At 48.7% G+C, this 24,476-nt stretch overlaps 1 protein-coding gene across 1 annotated transcript in view; it reads left to right on the forward strand.

The window, feature by feature from the left end:
* The window catches only part of RPTOR (regulatory associated protein of MTOR complex 1), a 102,662-nt gene that overhangs the window by 30,124 nt on the left and 48,062 nt on the right, over positions 1-24,476 (forward strand). The window contains exons 6-11 of the mRNA XM_051797321.1: positions 579-754; positions 5,618-5,677; positions 10,442-10,542; positions 11,452-11,596; positions 19,859-19,934; positions 22,178-22,279. Of these exons, the coding sequence (XP_051653281.1) occupies positions 579-754; positions 5,618-5,677; positions 10,442-10,542; positions 11,452-11,596; positions 19,859-19,934; positions 22,178-22,279 (660 nt within the window). The remainder of the gene's footprint in view (positions 1-578; positions 755-5,617; positions 5,678-10,441; positions 10,543-11,451; positions 11,597-19,858; positions 19,935-22,177; positions 22,280-24,476) is intronic.

Genomic DNA, 24,476 nt, shown 5'->3' on the forward strand with positions numbered 1-24,476 from the left:
AGAATGAGTTTATCAGTCGACTGTATCCCCATACTGAGCTGGCTGGAGGGTTGGTCTTTGGAAAAATGTGCTTCTGTCAGCTTTGGTAACACAGCTCATGGGTCACTGTGGTGGTGCTTTGCTTTCTGACTCCTACAGCAACGGGCGGTGAGGTGTTACACTGCATCCCCTCTGCCTTTAGGAACTTCTGAGTGCCAGAGAGCAAAATTTTGGGTGGTTGAAGTGTTTACTTTGTTTACCTGGTTCAGAAAGGCACTGGAAAGATTATTTATGTTTTCATTCTGTGAATTATTAGCCTCAAAAATCATATTCTTAGCCAAAATTTTAAATAGGAGCATCACTGTGGTTTTGGAAAATGGCAGTATTGGTATATAGAGTATTTCTTCTTTATAGACTGATTAAATACTTAACAGTTGAATTTTGTTAATTATATGAGTGAAAGCTGTGGCCGGTGCTCCGTTATGCCTTAACTTCTCTGAACCCAGAGCTCCATGGGGCACTGGCAGCTCCTCACAGGTTCTGGTGCTGTAGAAATGACCCTCCCTGCCTCCCCCGGGGGGTTTCCTTGCTCCCTGCAGGTGGCTGCCATCAACCCCAACCACCCCCTGGCGCAGATGCCGCTGCCCCCCTCCATGAAGAACTGCATCCAGCTGGCAGCCTGCGAGGCCAACGAGCTGCTGCCCATGATCCCCGACCTGCCAGCAGACCTGTTCACCTCCTGCCTCACCACCCCCATCAAGATCGCCCTGCGCTGGTGAGTGAGGGGCTCACAGGGGTGTGGGGCTCACAGCAGGACGGGGGGATTTGTGAATCCAGACACTTCACCTGACCTGAGCTTCCCTTGCAGTGCTGAGTTGCAGGGCTTGAGCTGTGCATTTGGGACAGCAGCTTATTAATCACGACTAGAAAGGTGGAAATATTGTTGTCTGCTACTTACTGCATTTTAGTTTTCAACCCAATATCTGGGTTTGCTCAGATTAAGGGATTTACTGTTCTGGGAATTAAATATCTGCTTCCTCAGAGAGCAGGAATAGTACATAGTGCAGTACAACTTGTTGTAAACTGTCCTTTGCACAAATCATCTTCCACATATTGCAGTTGCTGTAAATAATGCAGCAGCATTAAATAGTACTGGAGTGGAAGGAGGGGAACGATAAACCAAGGAAAGATGTTCTGGAATGACAAACCAAATTAATTAGGCAGAAAGTTAGAAAAGGCTGCTACAGGGAGCAGGAGCTTTCCAAGAGCAGTATTTTACCCAGCAACAGGGGCCACAAAGGCCTGTGGTGCCAGGGGGGCAGTCCAGTGCCCCCAGACTGTGCAGAGCTCTGGTGGTCTGTTCCCTTGGGCACATCTCACCTGATCCTCAAGGCTGTGTCAGGTCCAGAATGGAGAAACTTCAGGGCATTTGCTGGAGGGGGTTAGAACAGGCAGAAGCCTTTGGACACTGCACATGCTGGTGAGGAATTGGCACCACAGCTCCAAGAGTTATTTGCTGCCTTTTGGAGATGTTTGTAATAAATTACAATTCTTTGTACTCTTTCTGTTTCATATTAGCAGCAAACTGAGTTCATTTGGCCAGGTTCTGGTTTGGGTATGTGATGCCTTTAGCTCTCTTTGCTCCTGTGAGGAGCAGCACAAAACCTGTTGAGTTTTTTGTCCTCTTTTTGATGTCATGAGCTCCCAAGGTGTTTTCTCATGGAAGCTTTTAAACAGTGACAAAATTCCCTAGGGGAACTTTGAGAAATACTGTTTTGTAAGCATGAAAATAAGGCTTCAGGGAACTACTTTTATTCATTAAATTTCATGAGGATCCCTCACATGGGCTTTGGTACCTGTTGGAGATGAAGTAGTTCATGGCAAATTGGAGTTTCAGAAGTGAAGTGGAAGGGATTGGTTTCAGGGTTCTCCTTCCCTTCAGTTACCAGACTTGACAGTTTCTGCCAGATTTAAAGTGAAAATGCTGGGGCTCTGTAAGACAGGTTTTTTTGGTGGGTTTTGTTTGTTAGATGTACTATGAAAGGGGTTTTTTTTCAGATATTATGATCTGTTCAGGAATTTTCTGTTCCTTCATCTCCATGGGAACATGCTGAGGGGGTGAGCAGGGCAGGTTCTCAGCACAGCTACACCTGGTGTGGGCACGGCAGATTCTCTGGGCTGCGTCTGGTCGGTGTTTGACAGGGAACACGTTTGGAGAACTGTGCCTCGGGGGAAGGATTTAAAACCATCACCCTCAGCTGGTCAGGGGCTGATGCTGGAAGGTGCCATGTTAACTCCTGGATGGGGAAGCATTTCCTGCCACCTAATCCAGTGACTGTGTCACTCACTGCACTGAAATCCCTCCTCTGTTCTCCGATGGAGGTTGTGCTCCCAGTTGATTGTCATTATTGCAGGTGTGGGTTTATCCTGTAAATAATAAGTACTGCTTGTGGAACATTGTTTTCCACCAGTGTTAAACACAATGTATGCAAAGCCAGATCCTCTGCTGCATTCCAAGAGTTTGATCCAAACTGTATGTTGATGCCCTAAAGCAGTTAACCAAAAATAAACACAAAAACCTTTGCCCTTAAAACTTCCCTTTCCCTTCAGTGCAGCCCTTTCCCTGAAAGGAATTGCTTTTGAAATACAACTTTTTTGCAATTCTGGACTGATACTCTAATAATGTTTCATATATGGAATTTATGGGCAAGTGAAAGTTTGGTGAAGAAATGTTTATCCATCCCATTTTTGCTCTGTGGTAACTGATGGACAGGATCCCTCATCAGCCAGAGTTGCAGCTGCAGCCACTTCAGTCTCATTTCAGGGGAAGAAAAATTGATGCTGGGGAGAGAAACCCAGGTCAGCTGTGCCCTTCTGGGTGTGGTGTGTGACACTCCTGATGCCAGTCTGCAATTCCAGGAACCTGGAGTGTGGATCTTGGCTACCTGGCTGCTGATTGTCCTGGTGTGTAGTGACTGCTGTGAGCTGACGTATTCCAAATATATCTTGTGACTATATAAAGCTCTGTGTGAGGCGAGCCTGGAGCTAAGCTGCATGGATTGTTAATCCTGACGGATGGCACTGTCGGGAAGCAAACGCGGATATTGAGGAAACGGGCAGGAATCAGAGTGTTTGGTGCCCTGTTTTACGCAGATCTGAGTGTTTCACGTTGTCTAAAGCAAAAGCAGCTCCACTGGAAGTCGTGCTCAGTGGTGAGTCATGTGCTTGTGTTTCCATCAGTCCTGGAAGGTGTTAATAAGCTGCAGTTATAGATCCGGAATTCCACGTGTTGGAGCGAAGGCTGCGCTGGGCTGGGTTGGCTTCAGGGCCCTGTGGCTTTGAAATGTGAAATCCTGCTCATAAACAGTGAGAGGGCTCCTGAAAAGTGCTGGAAACACCCCAAACAACAAGAAACAAAACTTTTGGGAGCTGCTCAGCCTGGGGAATTTGAGCTGTGCAGTTTGTACTCCAGAACACCCGTAACAGAAGGGCAGGGGAGAGGACGGGAGCTGTGCAGCTGATGTTCTGTTGGGTCAGTTCAAACAAATGTTTAAAGTGTTTTGGTTGTTTTTTCTAACATACTTATTTAGCATTTTGGCTTGAGATTTTGGGGGTTGACTCGACCAATCCTCTGTCCCACATTGACTTAGACAGATTACCCTGAGTTTCAGAGTCACAGGAGAACCAGCTGCACCCTCGTTCCTGGGTTTCCTTCGGTGCTGCTGTTCCCTGGCCTGTCTCCGTGCAGCCCCAGTGTGTTACCTGCTGTCTGTGACAGTGACACAGCCCCCAGGCGAGACACCACGTGTGAGCCTCGCAGCCATGAAGGGGGTGCAGACACAGGCGGAGGAACATTTTGTTTACGAGTACATTTTCTTGGCAGTCAGTGCTTGCTGGAGAGGCGGCGCAGAGGCTGCTCCTGCTTCAGTGGCAGTTTCATGGACTGCTCTGTTTCCAAATATCCAGGGCAGTGGGGAGAGCTTTGGCTGCAACAGAGACATGGAATCGTGGGATGGTTTGGGTTGGAAAGGACCTTAAAGCCCATCTCATTCCAGCTCCCTACCACGGATGGGGACACCTTCCACTAGACCAGGTTGGTCCCAGCCCTGTCCAGGCTGCCCCTGGACACTTCCAGGGACACACTTCTTTAGAGACAGCCAGTGTGTGACAGGGCAGAGCTGTGCTGCTCTCACAGTCCTTCCAGACACGTCATGATGTGGAGGCACCGAGAGGAGTAAAGTCTTCCAGCACCCCCAGTGTGCAGGGAGGCTCCAGGCTGATCCCAGTGACCCAGTTCTGCCTGTGGCTGTGTTTAGGAGGGAATTTCCCCGCCTGGTTCTGTAATGCACTGTCGTAAGAATTTTATATTTCAGCAGATTGCAGAGGGATCCCACTGCAGGTTCACGGGTTCTTTATGGCTCCTTTCTGTGCTGGATGACGCAGACATCAGGAAAGCAGCCTGGGGACCACTGAGCTTTCCAGAGCCTATCCCCATCCTTACCTTGGCAGCAAGGGATGCCCTGCTGGCAGGGAATGCCACAGAAAAACCAGAGGGGCCTCAAGGTTTCGGAAATGGGCTCTGCACATCTTGTCCTTAATAAGTAATTGTTCTCTCCTTTACCTGGGGAAGAGCCTTTTGGATGTGGGTGATGTGGCTCTGGTGAGGTGAGGCTCCTGCTGCAGCAGCTGGATGCAGGAGGTGGGATTGCTGGGCAGGAGAGCCCTCCTGGTCCGGGACTGCCCATGGAGCCCTCCTGGTCCCTCACAGAACTGTGTGATGAGTGCAGTGTTGAGTAAATGTCAACTGAGATTACACTGAGGGGAAGATCCTTCCTTGAACAGCAGAGAGTGGATTTCTGAAAGACTGGGCTGATGGGCTGGGAATGTGGTGCTGTCACTGAGGAAGTCATTTCTCGAGTTGAAGTTGCTGGATTTCTGTCCCAGAGCTGTTGTTCCCACTCTGCCCTCTGCACCTCCAGGGAGGTCTGCAGGAGGGGAAGGGTGCTGGGAATCTGGGCCAGCAGCCATCTCTCCTTCCCACACACGCTTGGGTTCGGCAGCTTTTGGGATTTTCCAGGCACAGTGAGTGGTACTGACAGGACTCGGCGTTTCCTGGGCCGGTGTTCCTGGAGCAGTGGGATTTGTAAAGCTGAGGAAATGGAGTCAGCAGTTTTTTTAATTAAATAACGGAGGTGTCTGAACCTGACACATCCCTCCCGTTCCCTCCCTTTCTCCCTTCCCTGCCTGCAGTGCCACATCTCTTCAGGGAAACCCAGCCAACGCTGATCATTATTCCAGCAGCATAATCCTCCCCAGCTCTCTGTCGTTGTGCTGCTCCCGGGAGACCGTGCTGGATGCCTGGGAGCCCTTTTCCCCCGCTCTGTGTTGGAAAACTTGTCACTGTGACAGTTACAATACCCCAGTTTTGACACCTGACGATGGAAATCGCCGCATAATCACGAGTGTGACAAATACTGAGGGCCTTGTTTGGGTCTCATTATGCCGTGCCAAAGTTCCCTACCCAAACACCATTTTAAAAGCAGAAACAGTGCAATAAAGAAACCTCCTTCCACATTCTCTCCACAGAACCTTGTCATTAAACAGTCAATTAGTGTGTTTTATTTTACTCTCTCCCCAGGTTCTGCATGCAGAAGAGTGTCAGGCTGGTGCCAGGAGTCACGCTGGATTTAATAGAGAAGTAAGCCAAATTTTGTACATATTTTCTTTTTTCCCTGTTGCTCCTTAGTTCCTCATTATTTCTTGCATTTCTCTTGTTTGTCTGTGAGGAAATTTCTTTGGGAAGCTGTTCAGAGTCTGCACCTGCAGTAATTGTGGTGCTGAAACAAGCAGTGGCCATGGAAATAGGGAGCTGCTGGGGGGAGATCCGGCTGTTCCGGGCTCAGCTGGGCACATTCCATGCTCTGGAATGTGCTGCCAGCCTGGACCAGGCAGGAAATGGCCACTGCAGGCACAGGTTGGGATTGTTCCTGGAGAGCCCAGTGTGTTGCTGGTGTAGGGGAGGGTTTGCCCATGGGAGGGTTAAGCTCTGCAGCCACGTCCCCAAACCCAACTGAGGGACAGCAAAACAACCAGAAATCATTTGTCACTTGTCACTGTGCTGTCCCCCTGTTCTCTGTCTGACAGGGATGGTGGATCTCAGATTTAGCACCACTGAAACACGTTATAATCCTTTTTTCCAAGCGATATTGGAGCATAATTCCTGGTTGTCAGGCAGCTGAGGCAAAGTGATTATCCAGGACAACTGTTCTTCAAACTCTGCTTCAGTTTATGCAAGCAAGGGAGATTTTGAGATATTAATAATAATTGTTCTCTGTAGTCTTTGCTGGTTTTGAAGACTTTTTGGTTTGTTTTTAAAGACAGGGCAGCAGGGGTGTGCAACCACTGGATGCAGGAGCCCTGTGCTCCCTGAGGATTGTTTTGAATGCCCTGTTCTTGGAGCACTGACACACACACAGACTGGGAGTGATTAATTAAAGATAATTATTCAATTCGGAGAAATCCTGACTGTAGAAACACTGTTGTTGGGGTTAATTAGAACTCTTGTGACACAGGGATGTCCAGGGTGCAGTTTACTGGCACAAATAGACTTCTCTTCAATATTCTTGGTCTGTGTTGGTTGGTGCCACAGCACACGTGTGTGTGTGTTCCAGGCTGTCTTCAGGGAAAACAAGCCAGGAGTAGGTTCCCGTGGATATCAAATATTTAAACCTCATCATCTTAATCTTCTCCATATATCAATTATAGAAAACACAGATTTTTATTGCATCTCGAGATAGCCCTGGAATAATTCCTGGATTGCCTGTGTGTATATTGTAATTTATAATTTAGTTGTCTTTAGAACTGGGGAAAGAGTTTATATTGCAATTAAGCTGCAGACTTTGAGGCTAAATTGAGCTGCACCTTCTCTGAAGGGCTCCAATTTCTAATTATCCAGGCTCAGCCCACGTCCTGATGAAGGAACGTGTGGTGGATCCTGATGTGCCTTTGTATCACTGATCTTCTGAGATGGAGCCAAAATAATCCCTAGTTTAGAAAGAAAGATCTTTTCTGGAGCCAGGCAGCAAAGTGTAAAGGAAAAAAGAAGGAAAATTATGTTGGTGGAGGACTGGGAATTTGGGACCCTCTGGCTGCTGCTTCGTGAGACTCTTGGTTGGCAGCGTTGCTGTTCATGTTCCTGCTGCCTTGGGTGGACTTTTCTGTTTGATCTCAAGACTTCAAACCATCTGTGCTGGGGGTGTGGCTGCTGAGTGACATGAACTGGGCTTCTACTCTTTAAAAATTTTGGAAAAACCCCTAAAGTATGGTTTATGAATCCATTGGTAATTGAAATACAAAGCAGGGTGCCAGGAATGGGGGATGTACAAGGGTGCTTTAATCTCTATTGCTACATTGGCCTACCTCTCCTGAAATCCTGTTCTCAGGGGATCAGGAATGGTATATTGCTTTCCTGGGATTTTTTAGCTGGGGTCTATGGTGCAGAAGGAGGGAATTCTCTAAACAAAAATTCCCTGAGAAGGGAAAAAAAAAAAAAAAGCCCTGAGAGCTGATCCTGCTTCTGGTGGGGCCACTTAGCAGGCAGTCTGTGGCTTGGCAGAACCCACCAGGATTCACAACCAGGTGGAGAAAGGCATTTGGTGGAAGGAACAGAGATGTTATTTTCAGCAGGACTGGACAGGGATGATCCTGTTGCTCTTGGGCAAGTGAGTGATGGTGGTGGCAGGCAGAGTGACAGCCGTGCTGTGACAGGACCATGGCTGGGCTGGGGCACCACAGACACACTGGGGAGGTGTCTTTGCAGATATTTAATCAACCATGTGCTGGTCCAAGCTCTGAAATACTGCAGCCTTTTTTTAAATATTCATTATTTTATTTCTAGTGGGAAGACAATAATTCCTAGGTTGCCTTCAGACCTAGGTTAGGTTCAGCCCCTTGATTTTCTTCTAGAAAATTCAGTGCAAGACGTCAGAGCTTGTTTCAGTGTGTGTCAGGAAGTGCCATTAGCCCTGGTGTAGCAGGGCTGCTGTGCCACCCTGCCCGTGGGGACATCCCTCAGTGGTGCCTGCGCTGAGGAGGAACTTTGCTTTTGAAGATGTTACTCTGCAAAGTTTCTCTTCTGCAGTCAATCAGGTTTGATTGCAGTGGAGTGTCTCGTTTCATCACCGTTGTTTTGGAGTCTGTGTAGTGCAGGCAGAGCCTGTTGTGAATGCAGAGTGAAGATCCTGCTCAAAGGCATGGTTTTCATGGCAACACTCCTTTCATATGCTCCCACAGAGCTGCCAGGATTGCACAGGCGGGCGAGGCTTTGCAGCTCTCCAGCAAGGCAGGGGAGAACCTCAAACGCTTTGTCTTTCTCCAGTGCTTTGCCAAGGTTTCAGCAGCCCAGGCACAGCACACCTGGATCATCCCTGTGATCCTGTGCTGGGAAGGGGTTGTCTCTGAGCACAGTAGCTGTGGTGATCCCGTCTAAGCAGCTCTTGCCAGTTCAGGAGATTTCACACAGAATCACTGAGACTGGAAAAGACCTTTGAGCTCATGGAGTCCAACCTGTGCCCAATCCCCACCTTGTCCCCCAGCTCAGAGCCCTGACTGCCACATCCAGGTGTTCCTTGGACACCTCCAGGGGTGGGGACTCCCTGGGCAGCCCCTGCCAAGGCCTGACCACCCTTTCAGTGAAGAAATTCCTCTTGATGTCTGAGAACTGCCTTGGAAGTTGCCACCACGTGGTGTAAGCCAAGCATTTGGCTTCTTGGGGAAGCTCAGCAAGGATCCCTTTGGTTTCCAACTGACACCCCGTGGCTTGGGGAGCTCTGCTTTGCTGCAGAGGGTGTTCTGCAATGCAAATATTGACGGGGAATCCTCACCAGAGCACTGTGTGGCCTCGTGTTCCCTGCGCTCGCTCCGGGGGATCCATTAGCAAACACTGCTGCAGAGATGTATTTTTTTCCTCTGATACTGAGACAGACAGGAATTTTTTATAAGATGTTAATTTCTAGCTGGTTTAGAACTGTATTTATCCAAGGGAATGTGCTGCATCTGACCCTGCACGGGAATGGTGCTGCTGGGGTGAGTGGCCATAGAGAAACTTCCTCTGTTTGTGTTGATACTTTAAATATTTAAAAACTTGTTACAGAAGGGAAGTTTAGTTAAATTAGGATTAAATCCATAGAATGTCTTACTGTGTTGGTGCATGTTTGTGAAACTTTCTCATCCTGTTCCTGTTACTTTCTCACAAGGAGGAAAGCTGTGCTTGGGAGTACCAGGCTGTATATTTTATACTGTATATCTGATTATTGATAAGGCAGCCCAGGGCTGAGTCTGCTGGTCTCGGTTTGTTGGGTGATTGGGGTTTTTTCTTCATTTTTTCTTGTCTTTGTTTTTACGAGGAGCAAATAAACATTCAAAAGCTTATTTAGAAAAGCTGGTCAGGATGAAGGCAGAAACTCAGGACAGCGAACAGCAGTTCACAGCCACTTGTGTTCCCAGATGTGTGTGTGTGTTGATCCTGAGTCCCAGCAGGCTGTCACTTGGGCTCTTCCATCACAGAAATCGGCTTGCCTGTTGGTCCTCTGGTTTCTTCTCATATGAGAAGTTTGTTCAGCTCTGGTATGAAAAAATTTGAATTACTTTTTTCAGCCTGCAAAAACAAAGTCCTGGGCTCTGGAAGAGCAAGACTGCTGGTGGAACATTGCTGTTCTTCACTGACTGTGCTTTGGCCAGGCTGTTGTCTCTGCTGTCTCTGAGGAGAATAAATGTGAAGGCCAGAGGAGACCGTTGGTTCATCCTCTCTGACCTTCTGCGTGTCTCAGGCTGCACAGTGTCACTGGGTCACACAGCTCTGCTCCTCTGAGGTGTCTGTGTCTCAGCCCTCTGAGATGAGGGTTGAATCGTTTCCCTTTCACGGTCAAGTGCTCTCCTTGTTTTCTTTCTTTCTTTCTTCCTCTACTTGTGTAAGGTATTTGTTGGCACCAGGATTTTTCCTCTTGTAGGTGCTTATCCACAACGTTCACGTTGTTCCTCGGTAGGGTGCATAGGATGACCTTAAATTTCTCACTCTGTGCCACTGATTCAGTTTTTAAAGCTTTTTCTGCACCGTCTATATTCTGTATGTCCTATTTTGACACTTTTTAAATGAGTGCCAAAATGGGAATACTTGGCAAAACATTCTGGTTTCAGTCTCAGCAGTGCGAGGCTGAGTCTCCTCTGCCCACTGCTCCCTGCCTGTGACACAGAGCTGTGCCCAGAGCCCTGGCTGCTACCAAGGCTTGGCTCTTGTGGCTGGATTTGCCACTTGGTGAGTCTCCATGTAACATGAAAACGTTCCAGCAAAGAGTTCCTTTACCTCTAGATCCCCCTTAGAAGGGTTTGGAGGGGTGTGTGTGTCTGTCTCAGAAACACGGTTTTTACCAGGAAACTGATGTGGATTTTTTCCCTGCCCTTGTAGGATTCCTGGAAGGCTGAACGACAGGAGGACTCCCCTGGGAGAGCTGAACTGGATCTTCACAGCCATCACAGACACCATTGCCTGGAACGTCCTGCCCAGGGGTACGAGGGGCAGGGGCAGCAGGGGGCACAGCAGGGGCAGGCTCAGGCAGAGCAGATAAAAGTGAGACACTGAAATGAGGAGAAAATTAACCCTCATATTGGAAGAACAGATCAGGCCTGATCTTAAAGCTGGTTAATTTTTTATTTCTTCTTTTACCAGAGCATTGCAGCAACCTGATCGTTAGAACCCAGAAAGGGTTTTTCTGTGCCAGCACAATTGTTTTAGCTTGAATAATTCTCTTTCTTACTGTATTTGCAAAGAGCAATCTGTTTTCTTCCGGGCTTACCATAAATAAAGGGTTTTTTTCCTCTTTGCTGGTAAGGCAGTTGTGTTTCCCATGAGTAACTTCATCCCATTCTCTACCCCTGTTCTGAATTGGTACTTCTGGAGCACAGGCAGCCAAATTTGTAAACAGTTCTCCAACTCTGCTCTTCCTAATGCTCACACAGCATCAATTCTTCTCTGTCCTGTAGAAGAGAGCACATTTGCTATCTTTTAGGATTCATTTTGGCTTCTCATAAGCGCATCAAACTGCCAGTTAACAGATGGATAGTTCTTGATTAAACAGTACACAGAGGTCCTGTTCTCCCTCAGTAATTTTCCAAAAACTTAGTCAGGCTGAGCTGAAGTGAAAAAGCAAAAAGGGGGATTTTATCCAGAAAAGGCAAAAAAGAACCTGAGGTAGAAAGTGTTTAATTGTGTTGGTGTGAAATGGAGAGGAGCTGCAGTGCTTTGAGGGAGCTCTGCAGGCAGAGTTTAACAGTGGGTGTGTCACTCGCTGCAAAACTGCTGGAGATTCCTCCTCACTGGAACAAAATATTAACAGGGCTTTGTGTTTCAAACCATTTTTGCACAGTACCTAAGGTGCTGCAGATGTGCATCTGGTAACTCCTGCACTCTCTTGGCAGATCTTTTCCAGAAGCTCTTCCGGCAGGACCTGCTCGTGGCCAGTTTGTTCCGGAACTTTCTCCTGGCAGAGAGGATCATGAGGTCGTACAACTGCACCCCCGTGAGCAGCCCCCGGCTCCCCCCCACGTACATGCACGCCATGTGGTGAGTGACACAGAGACTGGGCAGCTGTGCCACCAGGGATTGGCACTGCTCGGGGTTGGGAAGGAATTCCTCCCTGGGAGGGTGGGGAGGCCCTGGCACAGGTTGCCCAGAGAAGCTGTGGCTGCCCCATCCCTGGAAGTGTCCAAGGCCAGGTTGGACAGGGCTTGGAGCAACCTGGGCTAGTGGGAGGTGTCCCTGCCCACGGCAGGGGGTGGAATTGGATGAGCTTTAAGGTCCCTTCCAACCCAACCCATTCCATGATTCTGCTGAAATCTCCGCAGTGCTTCCCTGATTCAGTCAGTGGATCAGGAATGGAACAGCTTGTGGCAGCCTAATGCTCATCTCCAAAGCTGCTTCTGCTCTGTGCATTCCTAATTATCCTGTAATTCTGTGGTGCAGAACCTTCAGTCCAGCCATGTCATCTTTCACTCCAAATACCAAAGAAATGGGTCATCTGCTGCCTTTATTTTCCCAGAGTAAAGCTGGTCCCCTGGGATTGTGCAGGGTGGGAAGAGCCGAGGGCCTGGGGGAAGATCCTTAACTTGCATTGCTGAAGTAGAAGAAATTTTTGCTGCAGAGTTCATCTACTTTTACTGTTGCTTTTAAGATGATTAATGGAAATGGAGGTGGCACAGTTATCAAAATGCTCTTAAATGTAGTTCTGACGATCAAGCAAATGTCCCGTGAACAATCATAATAAAAATAATAATAATAACAGTAATAACAGAAATGCTCACTTTTATTTTCTTACTCAGTGTGATTAATAGAGCAGCACCAAACTGGGCGAAGTACAAACTGGTGCAGTGAGGCTGATGGGGTCCCTGGGGGAGAGAACAGAGCCTTGCTAAAGGCTGATAAAGTGACAGGAAAAGGTAACTGAGGGGGTTTAACCTGCCTGCATTTTCCAGAATCCTTTTAATAAGTTTCCTTCATAAAAATGTGGAGGAAAATGAATGTAGAGGAGGGATGAAGGGATGAGGATGAGTGTAACACGGAGTTCAAATTCTCTGAGCAACCTGGGCTAGTGGAAGGTGTCCCTGCCCATGGCAGGGGTGGAACAAGGTGAGTTTTAAGGCCTCTTCCAACTCAACCCATTCCATGGTTCCATGGTTTCTGTAGGGAATGGAGGCAGGCTGGCAGCAGGGAGCCCCAGGAGCCTTTGCAGTGCAGGCAGCCACTGAGGAGGCATTTGCTGGTACCACAAAGCTGCTTTAATTATGGAAATCCTGGAGGCAGTCGGGGAGCCTTTGGCTGGAGTTGTCAGCACCTGGGCAGCTGAACATTCCACGTGCTGGGACGTGGCAAACAATGTTCCTGAGTGCTTTGGATCAGGAGCTCCCGAGGACAATGGCTTTTGTCATTTGTACGTGGGGTGAGTTGGGGTGAGTTGTTTTATCAGTGTCACACGAGGGACTGGGACACTTAAAACTGAAGAGCAGGAAAAGCCACTCGAGTTCCCGTGGTGTCTTTGAGCTGCTGGTGCTGCTGGACATGGCAGAGCTCGAGCCATCAGCTGCAGTTTCCAGTTGCAGGAGAGTAGAATGTGGTGTTGCAGGAATTTTGAAATTAAGCCAGTAAATTTCTGGAGTTATTTATCTCTTCTTTGTTACCAGCATATTAAAAACCTATATTTTCTGTCCCTTATAGGAATATAATTCATTCTTATTACCAACCTGTTAAAAGCCTATATTTCTGGCTTCCTATGGGACTATGACTTGACCTAGAGTTGGTGTTGCCATCCATGGGCTGAACCCCAGGCAGGAAACTGGGAACAGCTGGATCCTGTTCTGTCTCTCTCCCAGAGCTGCGTGGCAGCACGATGGAGTCTAAAACACATTTGCTTTGTTCATATTGTAGTTCTCCTGGAGCAGGATGGTGCTGGAAATTCCTTTGTGAAGGTGCAGGATGAAGCTGGAAACACCTTTGTGCAGCCCCTCAGAGCTTCCATGGGATAGTGGCATTGGTGCTGGCTTTTAGGATTCACCAGAAGAAATTCCTTAAGAACAGTCACACACAGGACTCTTTTCCTTGTGAATCCCAAACACTGGTGAAGTAGACAACAAGGGAGCAGAGAATTGACACACTTTGTTCCGTGTCCTCTAAAAAACGTGCAGTTTGAAGCAAATCCAGCAAAGGGGAAAATTCCACGTTCGTCAGAGGTGGCTCAGGGCGTCATTAGGAACTTTCAGGAAGGACAGATTTAGAAACTAATTTAGGACTCACTTAAATGTTTTCTAAAAATAGTCACCTTCCATTCAGGAATTTCCTGATGGATCACTGATCTGAAACCTCCAAACCCATTTTGCTGTTTGGATGAACTGGGTGATGTGATGAGGGCAGGAGAGTTGGGCACAGGGGTGCTGGAGAGGATGGAAACTTCCAACAGAGTGATGTGATGATCATGTTGAACCGATGTGCACGTCATTGTGTGGTGCATGGTACAGCAAGGGCTTCTGATTGCTGCTTTATGGAGACTTTTCCTGCATTTTTGACCCCCAGCATGTCAGGCAGTGTTATGGGGAGCGAGTCCTGGCTGCCACAGCAAGATCTGCAAGTGGTGGGAGCAATGCTGCAAAAAATTCCTTACACTTGAGCATCAATTTACCTCCTGAATAATTCCAACTGCCCTTTTTTAGGCATTAAATCTCAACCATTTGCTCTTTTTCTCCTTTACTGACCCATGTCCCTGCCTGTCAGATAATTTCCCCCAGGTCACACTTGGGTGTCCCCTAATCTGGGGATCTGGCACAGGTATAAGGAGGACTGAGGCTGCTGGAGGAACAAGCTGCTCTGCCTTTGAGTTTAGTCCTCTTGAAAACAGCTTTTTAAAATATTAACCTAGTAAGTTTTTGTTCTGATCAATTCATTTGGGAAATCAGTCTTGCCCCTGCTCGTTATCCTTTTTACCCGAACAGTTGAGAAAAAGTGAGAACTTTCATTTTTTCAGAGACCCACAAGTCTTTCTTTCACCAAGAGGGCACCATGTTTCAGGATCAGGAGAGCTGATCTCTGTGACCATGCCCTCTTTGGTGGGATCTGACATGTTACTTCTGTTTTTTCCTGCTCTTGGCCTTCTGAATTTTCCCTGCTCAGGTGTGAGCCCCTGGGGCACGGGCTGGTTGTGTTTGTGTGGTGCCTCACACTGCAAGTTCTTGGCTGCTGCAGGCACTGCTCTAACTCAGGATTAATGTTAATATTAATATCTATTGATTGCCTGGCTGTGCTGCTCAGCTGTGAGTCCTTCTGGCTGTTGTGCATAAGAACAGAGCCCGGATGCTCTGTCAGCACCTTGATCTCTGCCCTGATGGATCAGGGTTTATACATTGCTGCTGTTGCCAGCTGGTTTTATTCATGGCCTTTGAAAAGACCTAGTAATGTCTTTGGAAATATTTCCTAACACGGGTCATATATTAGACCCCAAGTACCTTAATTATGCTTTGGAAGAACTGCAATTCATCCCTAATAGAAATACTCTGATGGTGTGTACACAGACCGTGAAATTCAGGTTGAAAGGGAGTCATAATAAAGCAAAAGAAGAGGAAACCATAATGCAGCAACCCAGTTACAGGTGAGAGAGGAGTCCTGGGGCACTGTGGAGTGTGCAGGATGGATGCAGGGCTGCTCAGCCATCCCTCAGGGAAATGAGGCTCACTGAGCTGCACTGAAACATTCAGTGTCTCAGCAAGAAGAAGGTGATTGTTTGAAGGGGTATTTGGAACTGTTTGACCTTTGAAGGATTAGATTAATTCAGATTACTCTGTAACCACATTTTTTTGTGTCTTTGTGTTAGTTTTAACATCCCTGAGTCCCATTATTGGACTACGGAGAGTTTGATGGAGAGGAACGTAGCACAAAAATAGCAAAGCCTGAGCTCTAAGTTGTGTCTGGAGCAGGGGGATGTGCTGGGAGAAGGCAAGGATTTCAGAGTTGTGCCAAATATTCATAGCAATAACTGTTTTTTAAAAATAGCTGTGTCTGAGCAGCTCCCCAGCTGTGTCCTGAAGCAGCTTAGGAAGGTCACGGGGTCACTGCAACGCAGGTGAACTCGGGCTGGGATCTGGATGTTCAATCAAACAGGACGTGTCCTGCAGTTGTACTGACAGGAAGAACAAATGTGAAAAGTCTGCAATACTTAAGGGTTCCAGAAATACAATTCAGAACAAGGAGGTACCCTGGGCCCGACCCCAGGACTGCACGTGGCCTCGGCTTCCCTTCAGCTGCTCCCCGGCACAAACACTCCTTTTCCCTGGTCCTGTGTGCGGTGCAGTGTGATACACACGACTCCCAGAGGAAAGGAGAGTGTTAAAAGATGTCAAGAATACATTATAAAAAAAAAAAAGGGACATGAGAGTTAAAAGCATTAGACATTGACTCAGCCCAGAAAATGTGCGTGTAAGAAAATGTGCCTCCACGAGCTGCCAGCTCAGGGTGCCCGTGGGTGCAGACAGACACACGCAGCTCTCATGGGGCTGAATTTCTGCTGTTCAAGTGTTTCTGGGGGTTTCCATCGCCCAGCAAGTCGTGGGTTTGGGCAATAAACCAGTCCCTGAGCAGGGCTGGGACTCTGCCTTCTGTTCTCTGCTTGAAAGCCCAAACTTTGCAGCTCCTCTGGGAAACAAAGTAAAGAGGCAGCTGATGAGTGCATGTTAAATTATTGAACATTTAAACAGTCCTGCTGTAGTGAGAAGGGTATTTGACTGGGGAGGGGGAAGGGATTGAGAGATCCAGATAGATCTAGCTAGAGCTAAATCTAAGGGGCTTAAGGAAAGGGACTTGGGCTGAAGGGCCAAGAAAACCTGGGACTAAAACATAGAGACAAATACACGAGTGTGTCTGTCGTGGGAGAGGGACTGGGGGAGTGCTGGCCCTGGTGTTTGTTGTGCAGTGGTGAGCAGTGCCTTTTCACTGGTACTGATCCTGGACTGGGAGCTGCAGGATCCCCTGGCAGGAGGGGGCTTGGTCTCCCACCGTGGGTCCCTGGTTGAGCTGCTGGATCAGTTCCCTTCACAGACCCTTGCTGCTGATGTGCTGCCTGGCTTTACTTCTTTGGGATAAACGAAGTCACTTCCTTGCTTGTTTTTTTTAGTTGAGTCCATCTTCCAGCTAAGGGGAGATTTTAGCTTTTGGTACCTGCAGAGCAATTAGGACAAGGTAGTATAAAAACCCCTCATAAACACATTCTTTCATAGCCCAGTGTAGTGGAAGCACTGGAGTATTTTGGCCCTGTGTCACCTTATCACAGTGGAGGGTCTGGAGTACTGGAAGAGCACAGTGAGGAGGGAGGAAAGAATGATGCTGAGGGATCACTGAGCCCTTTTTGTACCAAATGTAGTGAAAACAAACCTTGCAGAGCCGTTTCCAGACAGCAATCTGTGCAAAGGGGGATGCAGAGATCTCTGGGTTGGCTTCCATAAATCACTTGTGGGATGCAACACCCCATCCTGGTTCCCTGCTGCTCCCTAATTTATCTCCTGTTTGTAGCTGAGCTGTGATGGGAGTTCAGGCAGCACATTTACCGTGTGCCCACCTCTCCAGCTCCCTCGGGCACATTGCAGCTGTCAGTCACTGCTCCTCCTCCCCACCCCAGCCCTGACTGTCACGGGCACTGGAATGAGTGTTTTCCCATCCCTTTCTCTCCCCACCCCTGTGGTTTAGTCCTTTCCCATTCATTTATGGCTTGGTTTGAATCTTAATTATTGTAACACCTGTTTAGTGCCACTGCCTGTTCTGCCAGTGCAGTGAGGTACCTGCGTGCAACTTGTGTGTAACCTGGAGCCTGCTGAGGGAGGAGTAGCTGTTCCAGTGGTTGGAAACAGAGGAGCAAACCTGTGTGCTGGTGTCCTGTTGGGGTGGGAGGGTTTGTGTTTCCCACAGAGGGAACAGAAGCGGCGTGTTAAGGAAATCTGGAAGGGCTGGAGAATCGTTTGAAGTGTTTGATTGGAGCAGAGTCTCCTCCTCAGTTGATGTCAGTCAGCAGCTCTCAGCTGTGGTGAGCAGGAGCACTAAGATTACGTGTTGAAGGTTGAGGAGGTTTGAGTGACGTTGGCCAGCCCTGCTGAAGGTTTGAGAAGTCTGAGTGGCACGGCCGAGTGTCTCTGCTGGCTTTTAACAGCCTGTTCTTAGAAGCGTAAAAAAGAGATTTTGTTTTAATCTACCAAAATCTCTTTTAGAATTTTTTTGTTTGTTCTTTCTGATAACACTTAAAGCCTTTGAGATTTGATCTCGTGGGGTTGCTTTGGACATTTTTGTAGCAGTATTAGTGCTACTTACCTAAAATTACTGTGAGGAGCTCAACATCTTAGTGCTGTGCCTCTGCAGTGTAATGACCTGCAAAGAATCCTTTTATGGGCAGCCAAAATCAGACCAGTTGTCTCTGATCTCTAAACCATTTTCTTCCTGCGTAGTAAAACTTGTCTCAAAGGCCCTGTGGATTGACATTTTGTAGTGCTGCAGAGAATTTCTTTAGGTGTTTTGCCCATTCTTCCAAGAAACTCAGAAAGTATGCCTTTGCTTGATGTAAAAGTATCTTTATATTTGCACTAGTTGCCTTTGCCTCAACCAGGAGTAAACACCTGTCCTGAGCTCTGTGTAAGTGTTTTGTCTCCAGCCTGGGTCTGTATGGAGCTCATGGGAAGCATTTTCTGCCCATGCTTTGATTAGCTCTTGATTAGCTCTTAATTATATTGGCAGCACGTTGTCAAGCGGAAGGTGAGTGTGGGAAGCTGAGGGACGAGGTCTGGGGCTGCCAAACCAAGCTGCAGCTCCTGAGTCCATGGAAAAAAAAATGCAAGAGCCTTAGAATTTATTTTTCCATTAATTGGAGAGATTGGTTTTGGTCGAGAACAGCTCCCAGTTGTGCTGATGGGATAGATCGCTCGGCAGTGGGTCTGATGGAAGGTTTGTTTGACTCAAAACAGGGTGATTTAAGAAGTTATTAGAGCTGGTGACTAAAATACAGAGTATTGATTATCACCCACGGCCTCGTGTGTGCAGACGTTCCGAGGAGAAGAAAAATGGCTTTGGCTATTGATGTTAACACAGGATACCATGAGCCACGGAAGAGCCAACGTGTCTGGAGAGGAAATCTTTCTTTTGTGGAAGAAACCCCATGGGTGGGGGTTTAACTTAGCCCTTCAGAGTGCATAAATTCATATGCTGAATGAAAAGTGCATGGAACGTCTCTGAGCAGAGTAGGGCTAATCGTTTCTGGGGTGAAAAGTAGCTGTTTCACTATTTTAGAGATGTTTGAGGAACTTAGGAGCCCAAATGCATTTATGTCAGTCTGTGAGCATGGTGAAGCAGCCTGTTGGCACCTTTGCTTTGCACTGGATCAGCCACAAAAGGTTCCTGGGCCACCACATGTAACTCACCTGCTGTTGTAGCTGTTCCACTGAAACGTCCTAAGTCACAGCTGCCCAGAGCTGGGGCTGCCCCATCCCTGGAAGTGTCCAAGGCCAGGTTGGACAGGGCTTGAGGCACCCTGGTCTCATGGAAGGTGTCCCTGCCCATGGCAGGGGGTGGAATGGGGTGGGCTTTAAGGTCCCTCCCAACCCAAGGCATTCTGTGAGTTGGTGATTCCAGACTTCAGCCACCAGTGGTACAGTAGATAAGTGTAAAAACTGAACTATTTAGGGATTTTCTCTTTTTCTGGTGTGGTGTCCATGCCTCCATCCTTGGGGTGACTCATGCAGAGCTGAGTTCCCTTCCCAGGGCTGCAGGGACACACAGGGACAGTGTCTGTGTCCAGGAGGTGCAGAAGGAGCACGAGTGTGGGGGTGTATCCATGAACTGGGAGCTGAGGGGCTGCTCAGCAGGGATGGAGCTTCCTGAGCTGCTGTTTGTGGCCGGAATGCAGGACAGGCGAGGGCTGGGGTGCACGTGGAGGTGTGAACTTAATCCTGGATTGGAGCTAATCCAGGATTAAGTTCATTTTTTGGTTTAAAAAAGAAGTGTCATCCGGGTTTGGATGAGGACAGGTGTGTAATAAGGCTGCAGCTGACTCTGGCTCCTTTCTCCAGTGCAGAGAGCATCGATTTCTGTGAACCTCTGTGAACTCATCCAGTGCTGGACTAGACCTTCTCACTGCTTTTCTGAATTGTGTCCACGTTATCCCTGCTTTTTGAAAAATACCAAGCACATCTAAGCCAGTCAGACAACACTGCTTTGTCCACATTGATGTATGATCAGAATTTAAATTTCCCTTGCTACTCCTTACGGATAACTTGTAATTCCTTCTCTTCCCTCTCTCACCCTCTCCTCCAGGCAAGCCTGGGACCTGGCTGTTGACATTTGCCTTTCCCAGTTACCCACAATTATCGAGGAGGGAACTGCCTTCAGGGTAAGTTGGGGAGTGTCCTGGGGTGTTGTGGGCCCAGTTTAACCCCCCATCCAACACCTCGTCCCTTCTGCTTGTTGGGCCTTGAATTGTGGCAGTTTAAGGGTTTATACCTTTAGAAGGGAGTCCCAACGTGCAGCACAATTTTTTATCTGAAAGGCTTAAGTGTGAAAATTATCTCTTAGTAGAGTTCCTTTCAAATAAACATGAAATAGAGGTCGAGGGTATGTTCAGAGAGTTCTCCTAAGCTCAGTGTCATTGATAGGAGTCACTGGGGTTTTTTTGCTTTATTTGACTGAGAGAGCAGAAAAGTAAAATTTTTAATATTATATTTGTCTTAAATTCCTCTGTTCAGAATGGGTTTTCTTGGTATTCCTTTGACATTTCATGAACTGAAACCTTCAAACAATAATGATTGTACAGTCTCAGGTAGCTGTTCCACCCTGTTGCCTTTCTAATTTTCAGTAACATTCTTGCATTTTGGTTGGGTTACCAAACTTCCAAAGTTTTTCTGGCTGTAATTGCAGGTTGTCTCCAAAGCCTTGAGTGCAGGAGGAGAACTGTGGGCTCCTGCCAGGCTGGGAGTTGATCAGGATGCCCTGAGGCCTTTATCCTCCCACCCCTTGCTTTCCTCACTGTATGTGCTGTGTTTTAAAATGTAAAAAATATGATTTTTCTTCCCCTGGCTCATGTTCATTTTTATTTCAGGTCTCTAACAATGTCAGTGGGGGCTTTTATATTAGTGCTAAACCTCACCTGGATATTCTCTGTCAAATGAGCTGAAATTCAGCAGATTTCTGAGTATTTTGGGGTGAGAGGAGGCACAGACTTGCTGGGGATCAGACACAAGATCAGTAAATGAGTGGTCGTTCTCAGGTGGTGATCGATTCAGGGCAGGGTGAGAACAATTTACAAGCAGCTTTTCCAGCCTGACAAGTGTAGTTTATTGTGGATTTTGGCTGGAACTGAGGTGGGCTGAGCCATCAGTGTGCAGTTGGGGCCAGATTCCAAGCCAAGCCGGGCACTGGACATAAAGGCAGGCTCAGGGCTCTTCAGAGCCATTCCTTCTGCTTCCATTTCCAGTCCAGGGTCAGTAACACCGTGGGGTTTGTGCCTGCTCTGCAGAGAGGGACAGACATCACCTGGGGACGACTCCCTGTGACACTCACAGCTGTAGGAATCCTGGCTGTGGTTTGGGAGGGAGTGGAGGGCTCACCCCTGACAGGGGCTGGAGCAGGCAGACACTTGCACCCCCCTGATCTATTCCCTGTGTTCTAATCAGTGCTTTGTGCTCAACCCTCTGGATTTCTGCCTGGTGCCAAGTGTTGTGGTTCAGCAGAGGTTGGCTGGCCCTGGCCAGGGAGGAGGAAAGGGCTGGAGTCACTGAGGGCATGGCAACCTGTTCACCACCCCATGGCACAGCTGGGATGGATGTCTGGGCCAGGGGAGGCACAGGGTTGCTGCTTCCCCTCCATTCCCTCACTGCTGGGGGCTGAGAGTCCAGCCTGACCTGGATAAATCCACTGACAGCCTCCTGAGGCTGTTCTGTCTCAGCAGCTCATCACAAACCACGTGTGTCTGACTCCTGCCTATTCCCGAGGTGTTCTTGCCTGGTCAGACCTGGAAAATACAATAACCTGATGGAGAAGGGCCTAGGGGGTCGTGCTGCTCCTTCAGGGGGTGTCTTTGGGTTGGTTTGCTCCCCCTCCTCCACCTCTTCACTCCTTTTTTCCCCATTGATTTCTGCTTCCTTGTGGATTCCTCCCTGGAAGCCGCTGCGTGCTCTGGTCAGTAGTTCTCACCCAGAGCTGGTACCACATACTCAGGGAGATGGATGGCACGAGGAGTTTATTTTCATTGCTGTTGGATTGTGTCTCTGGACTGGGCAGAGGCAGCTCCCAGTGCTGCTGTGGGAGTGGAACTGCCTCTGCAGAGTGGATAAATCCACCGCTGTTCCTCTGCTTCTCCTGGGGAGCCAGCAGCCACCTTGCCCTAAGACCTCTTGTGATAACTTTTCCTCTTTCTCTACTCTTTCCTTCTCCTTGCTTCCAAACACTCACATAAAGGAATGCCAGCATATTTAAAGGGAATTACATTGGAAAACTCGTGTACATTTAAAAGCCGCCAAACAGACACAATTACAAAGAGTGCTTTTTGGAAAACAGTGAAGTCCAGAGGTGCCAAAACTATTTGCTTCGCTCCTGGTTTTTTACCCCAGCCCTGCACTGCTGTTCTTGCCCCCGCAGCACAGCCCCTTCTTCGCGGAGCAGCTCACGGCGTTCCAGGTGTGGCTGACCATGGGCGTGGAGAACCGCAACCCCCCGGAGCAGCTGCCCATCGTCCTGCAGGTGAGCGCCGGCCTGGGGCCCTGCCTGGGCCTGGGGACCCTGCCTGGGCCAGGGGACCCTGCCTCTCCTGCCTGGGGGCCCTGCCTGGCCAGGGGACCCTGCCTCTCCTGCCTGGGGGCCCTGCCTGGCCAGGGGACCCTGCCTCTCCTGCCTGGGCCTGGGGCCCTGCCTCTCCTGCCTGGGGGCCCTGCCTCTCCTGCCTGGGCCAGGGGACCCTGCCTCTCCCTGTCCATGCCACATGTCCGTGCCTCCCCTGCCTGCTCAGCACAGGGCTGCCAACCCCATGGCCTTGGGGAACATAAATTCTATGGGCTTCTCCAGGATGAATTAGAGCTGGTTGCATGTCCACTAGACCTGTGCAGATGAAGCCCAAGTGCTTTTCCAGCCCCATCCCTTGGCTCCCTTGGGCCAAGCTCCCACTCCAGTCCATGTGCAGTGGTGTCAGCTCTGCTGCCTCCCCTGGAGTCACTGATTCTCTGAGCAGCACATCTTTGTTGTCTCTCCTATGGCATCTCTCCTCTGTATCCCAGCTCTATCAGGCAGAGACTTTTATCTTCCCCCTCTTTTCAGAGAGTGGAAGTTACTGCAGCATAAACAGTGTGGAAATGGCTCCTTTATCCATCTGGTACAGCCTGGGAAGTGTTCCCTTTAATGTGGGGCTGAAATTTTGCTGCAAGAACATAGAAACAAGTCTCTGAAGACTGTGCCTGGAGGAATGTAGAGTTCTGGTAGGCTTTGCTCAGACAAAACAAAGTTCCTATGTTTAAAGGAGAAGTAAATCCAGGAGAAACAGAACAGGGCGTCTCAGGTGATGTTTTATGGCAAGGCCCACATTGCAGTTGTCATCTGTCACCTGCTCTGGCCTCTCCTCCCCTGCAGTTTGCACTGACAGAAATACAAACCCTGGCCCAGGTGCCTGTGGGCTCTGCTCTACCAACAGCAGAATTAAAAACCTTTCTGATTAAAGGACTGTGGTCCCAGTCCCTTCTAAAAGGGTCTGTGGGGAGACTCTCCTTCCCTGTCAGCTGCCAGCTGGATCTGTGACTGACAGCACCATCCATCTCTGCAAGACCAAACTTTAATTTCCTGAGCCTCCCAAGCCTTGAGAGATGATGTAGATGTGGAGAAGTGTGGTTTGTCTCTGTCACTGTGATGGGAGCAGGCAGGCTTCTGCTCCAGCTCCAACTTTGCTGCTTTCCAATGGATTGTTTGGCACCAGCGGGCTCTGCAGGCAGCAAAACTCTGCAGTGAAACTGGGAGGTCACCTGGCAAAGGAACCTGCTTTCCTGCCTGGAGCAAAAACAAGCTGGGACAGCGTAATTATTGTTACAGTTATAGAATATTAATTGTACAGTGGACTCAGATGGGTTGTTAACAGGTCTGAGATGCTTAGAGAGCAGCTGAGGCAGGGTGGGAAGGGATGGTTTCAGACCCTTTTTGGTGTCTCTTTGCTTTGACCCATGGGAGTGCTCAGACCCTGCTGCTGTCACCCCACAAAGGCTGATTCTGTGTTCCCAGTTTAGATTGAGGCTGGGGAGGCCCTGGCACAGGTTGCCCAGAGAAGCTGTGGCTGCCCCTGGATCCCTGGAAGTGTCCAAGGCCAGGTTGGACGGGGCTTGGAGCAACCTGGGCTAGTGGGAGGTGTCCCTGCCCATGGCAGTTCAGGCTATTGTGTGGATCAGCTGGGGAAGTGGGAGTGGGAAATCCTGGGAGATGGAGGCCTTTGTTTGGGTTGGACAGTAATGGAACAGAGCTTTTCAAAGCAGACATGGTGTGCTTTGGTGGAATGTTCTTGTGGGATGCCAGCAGTGTGGAGCTGAGATTTGTGTCTTCACCTGGAAAGCCTTTTCAATTAGATTAATTTCTTTGCCCAGCTATGACAGAATTTGGGGATTTCCTTGGCTTTTCTGCAGGTCAGAGGATCCCAGCCGTGTGGGATCTGAGCACCCTGCCCCTGCCAGGTCCTGCTGCTGTCCCAGCCCTGCCTCAGCCTCCACCTGCCCTGGTTTCTGGTACTGCTTTAATCACAAACAGCTGCCCCTGTTATTCCTGGGCTGGTTTATAGAATAGGTGCCAACTAGGGCAGGATGACCAAAATCCTTTCTCTTATGACCTGTCCTGAGATCCGAGCTCAGCTACTCAGAGTGAAATGTTATTATCACATCCTCCTGTTTCTTCTGGACTTTTCCTGCACTAC

This window comes from Manacus candei, unplaced genomic scaffold, assembly GCF_025592945.1.
Source record: "Manacus candei isolate 608988 ecotype Guabito, Panama unplaced genomic scaffold, ASM2559294v1 h1tg000047l, whole genome shotgun sequence".
Classification (NCBI taxonomy): domain Eukaryota; kingdom Metazoa; phylum Chordata; class Aves; order Passeriformes; family Pipridae; genus Manacus; species Manacus candei.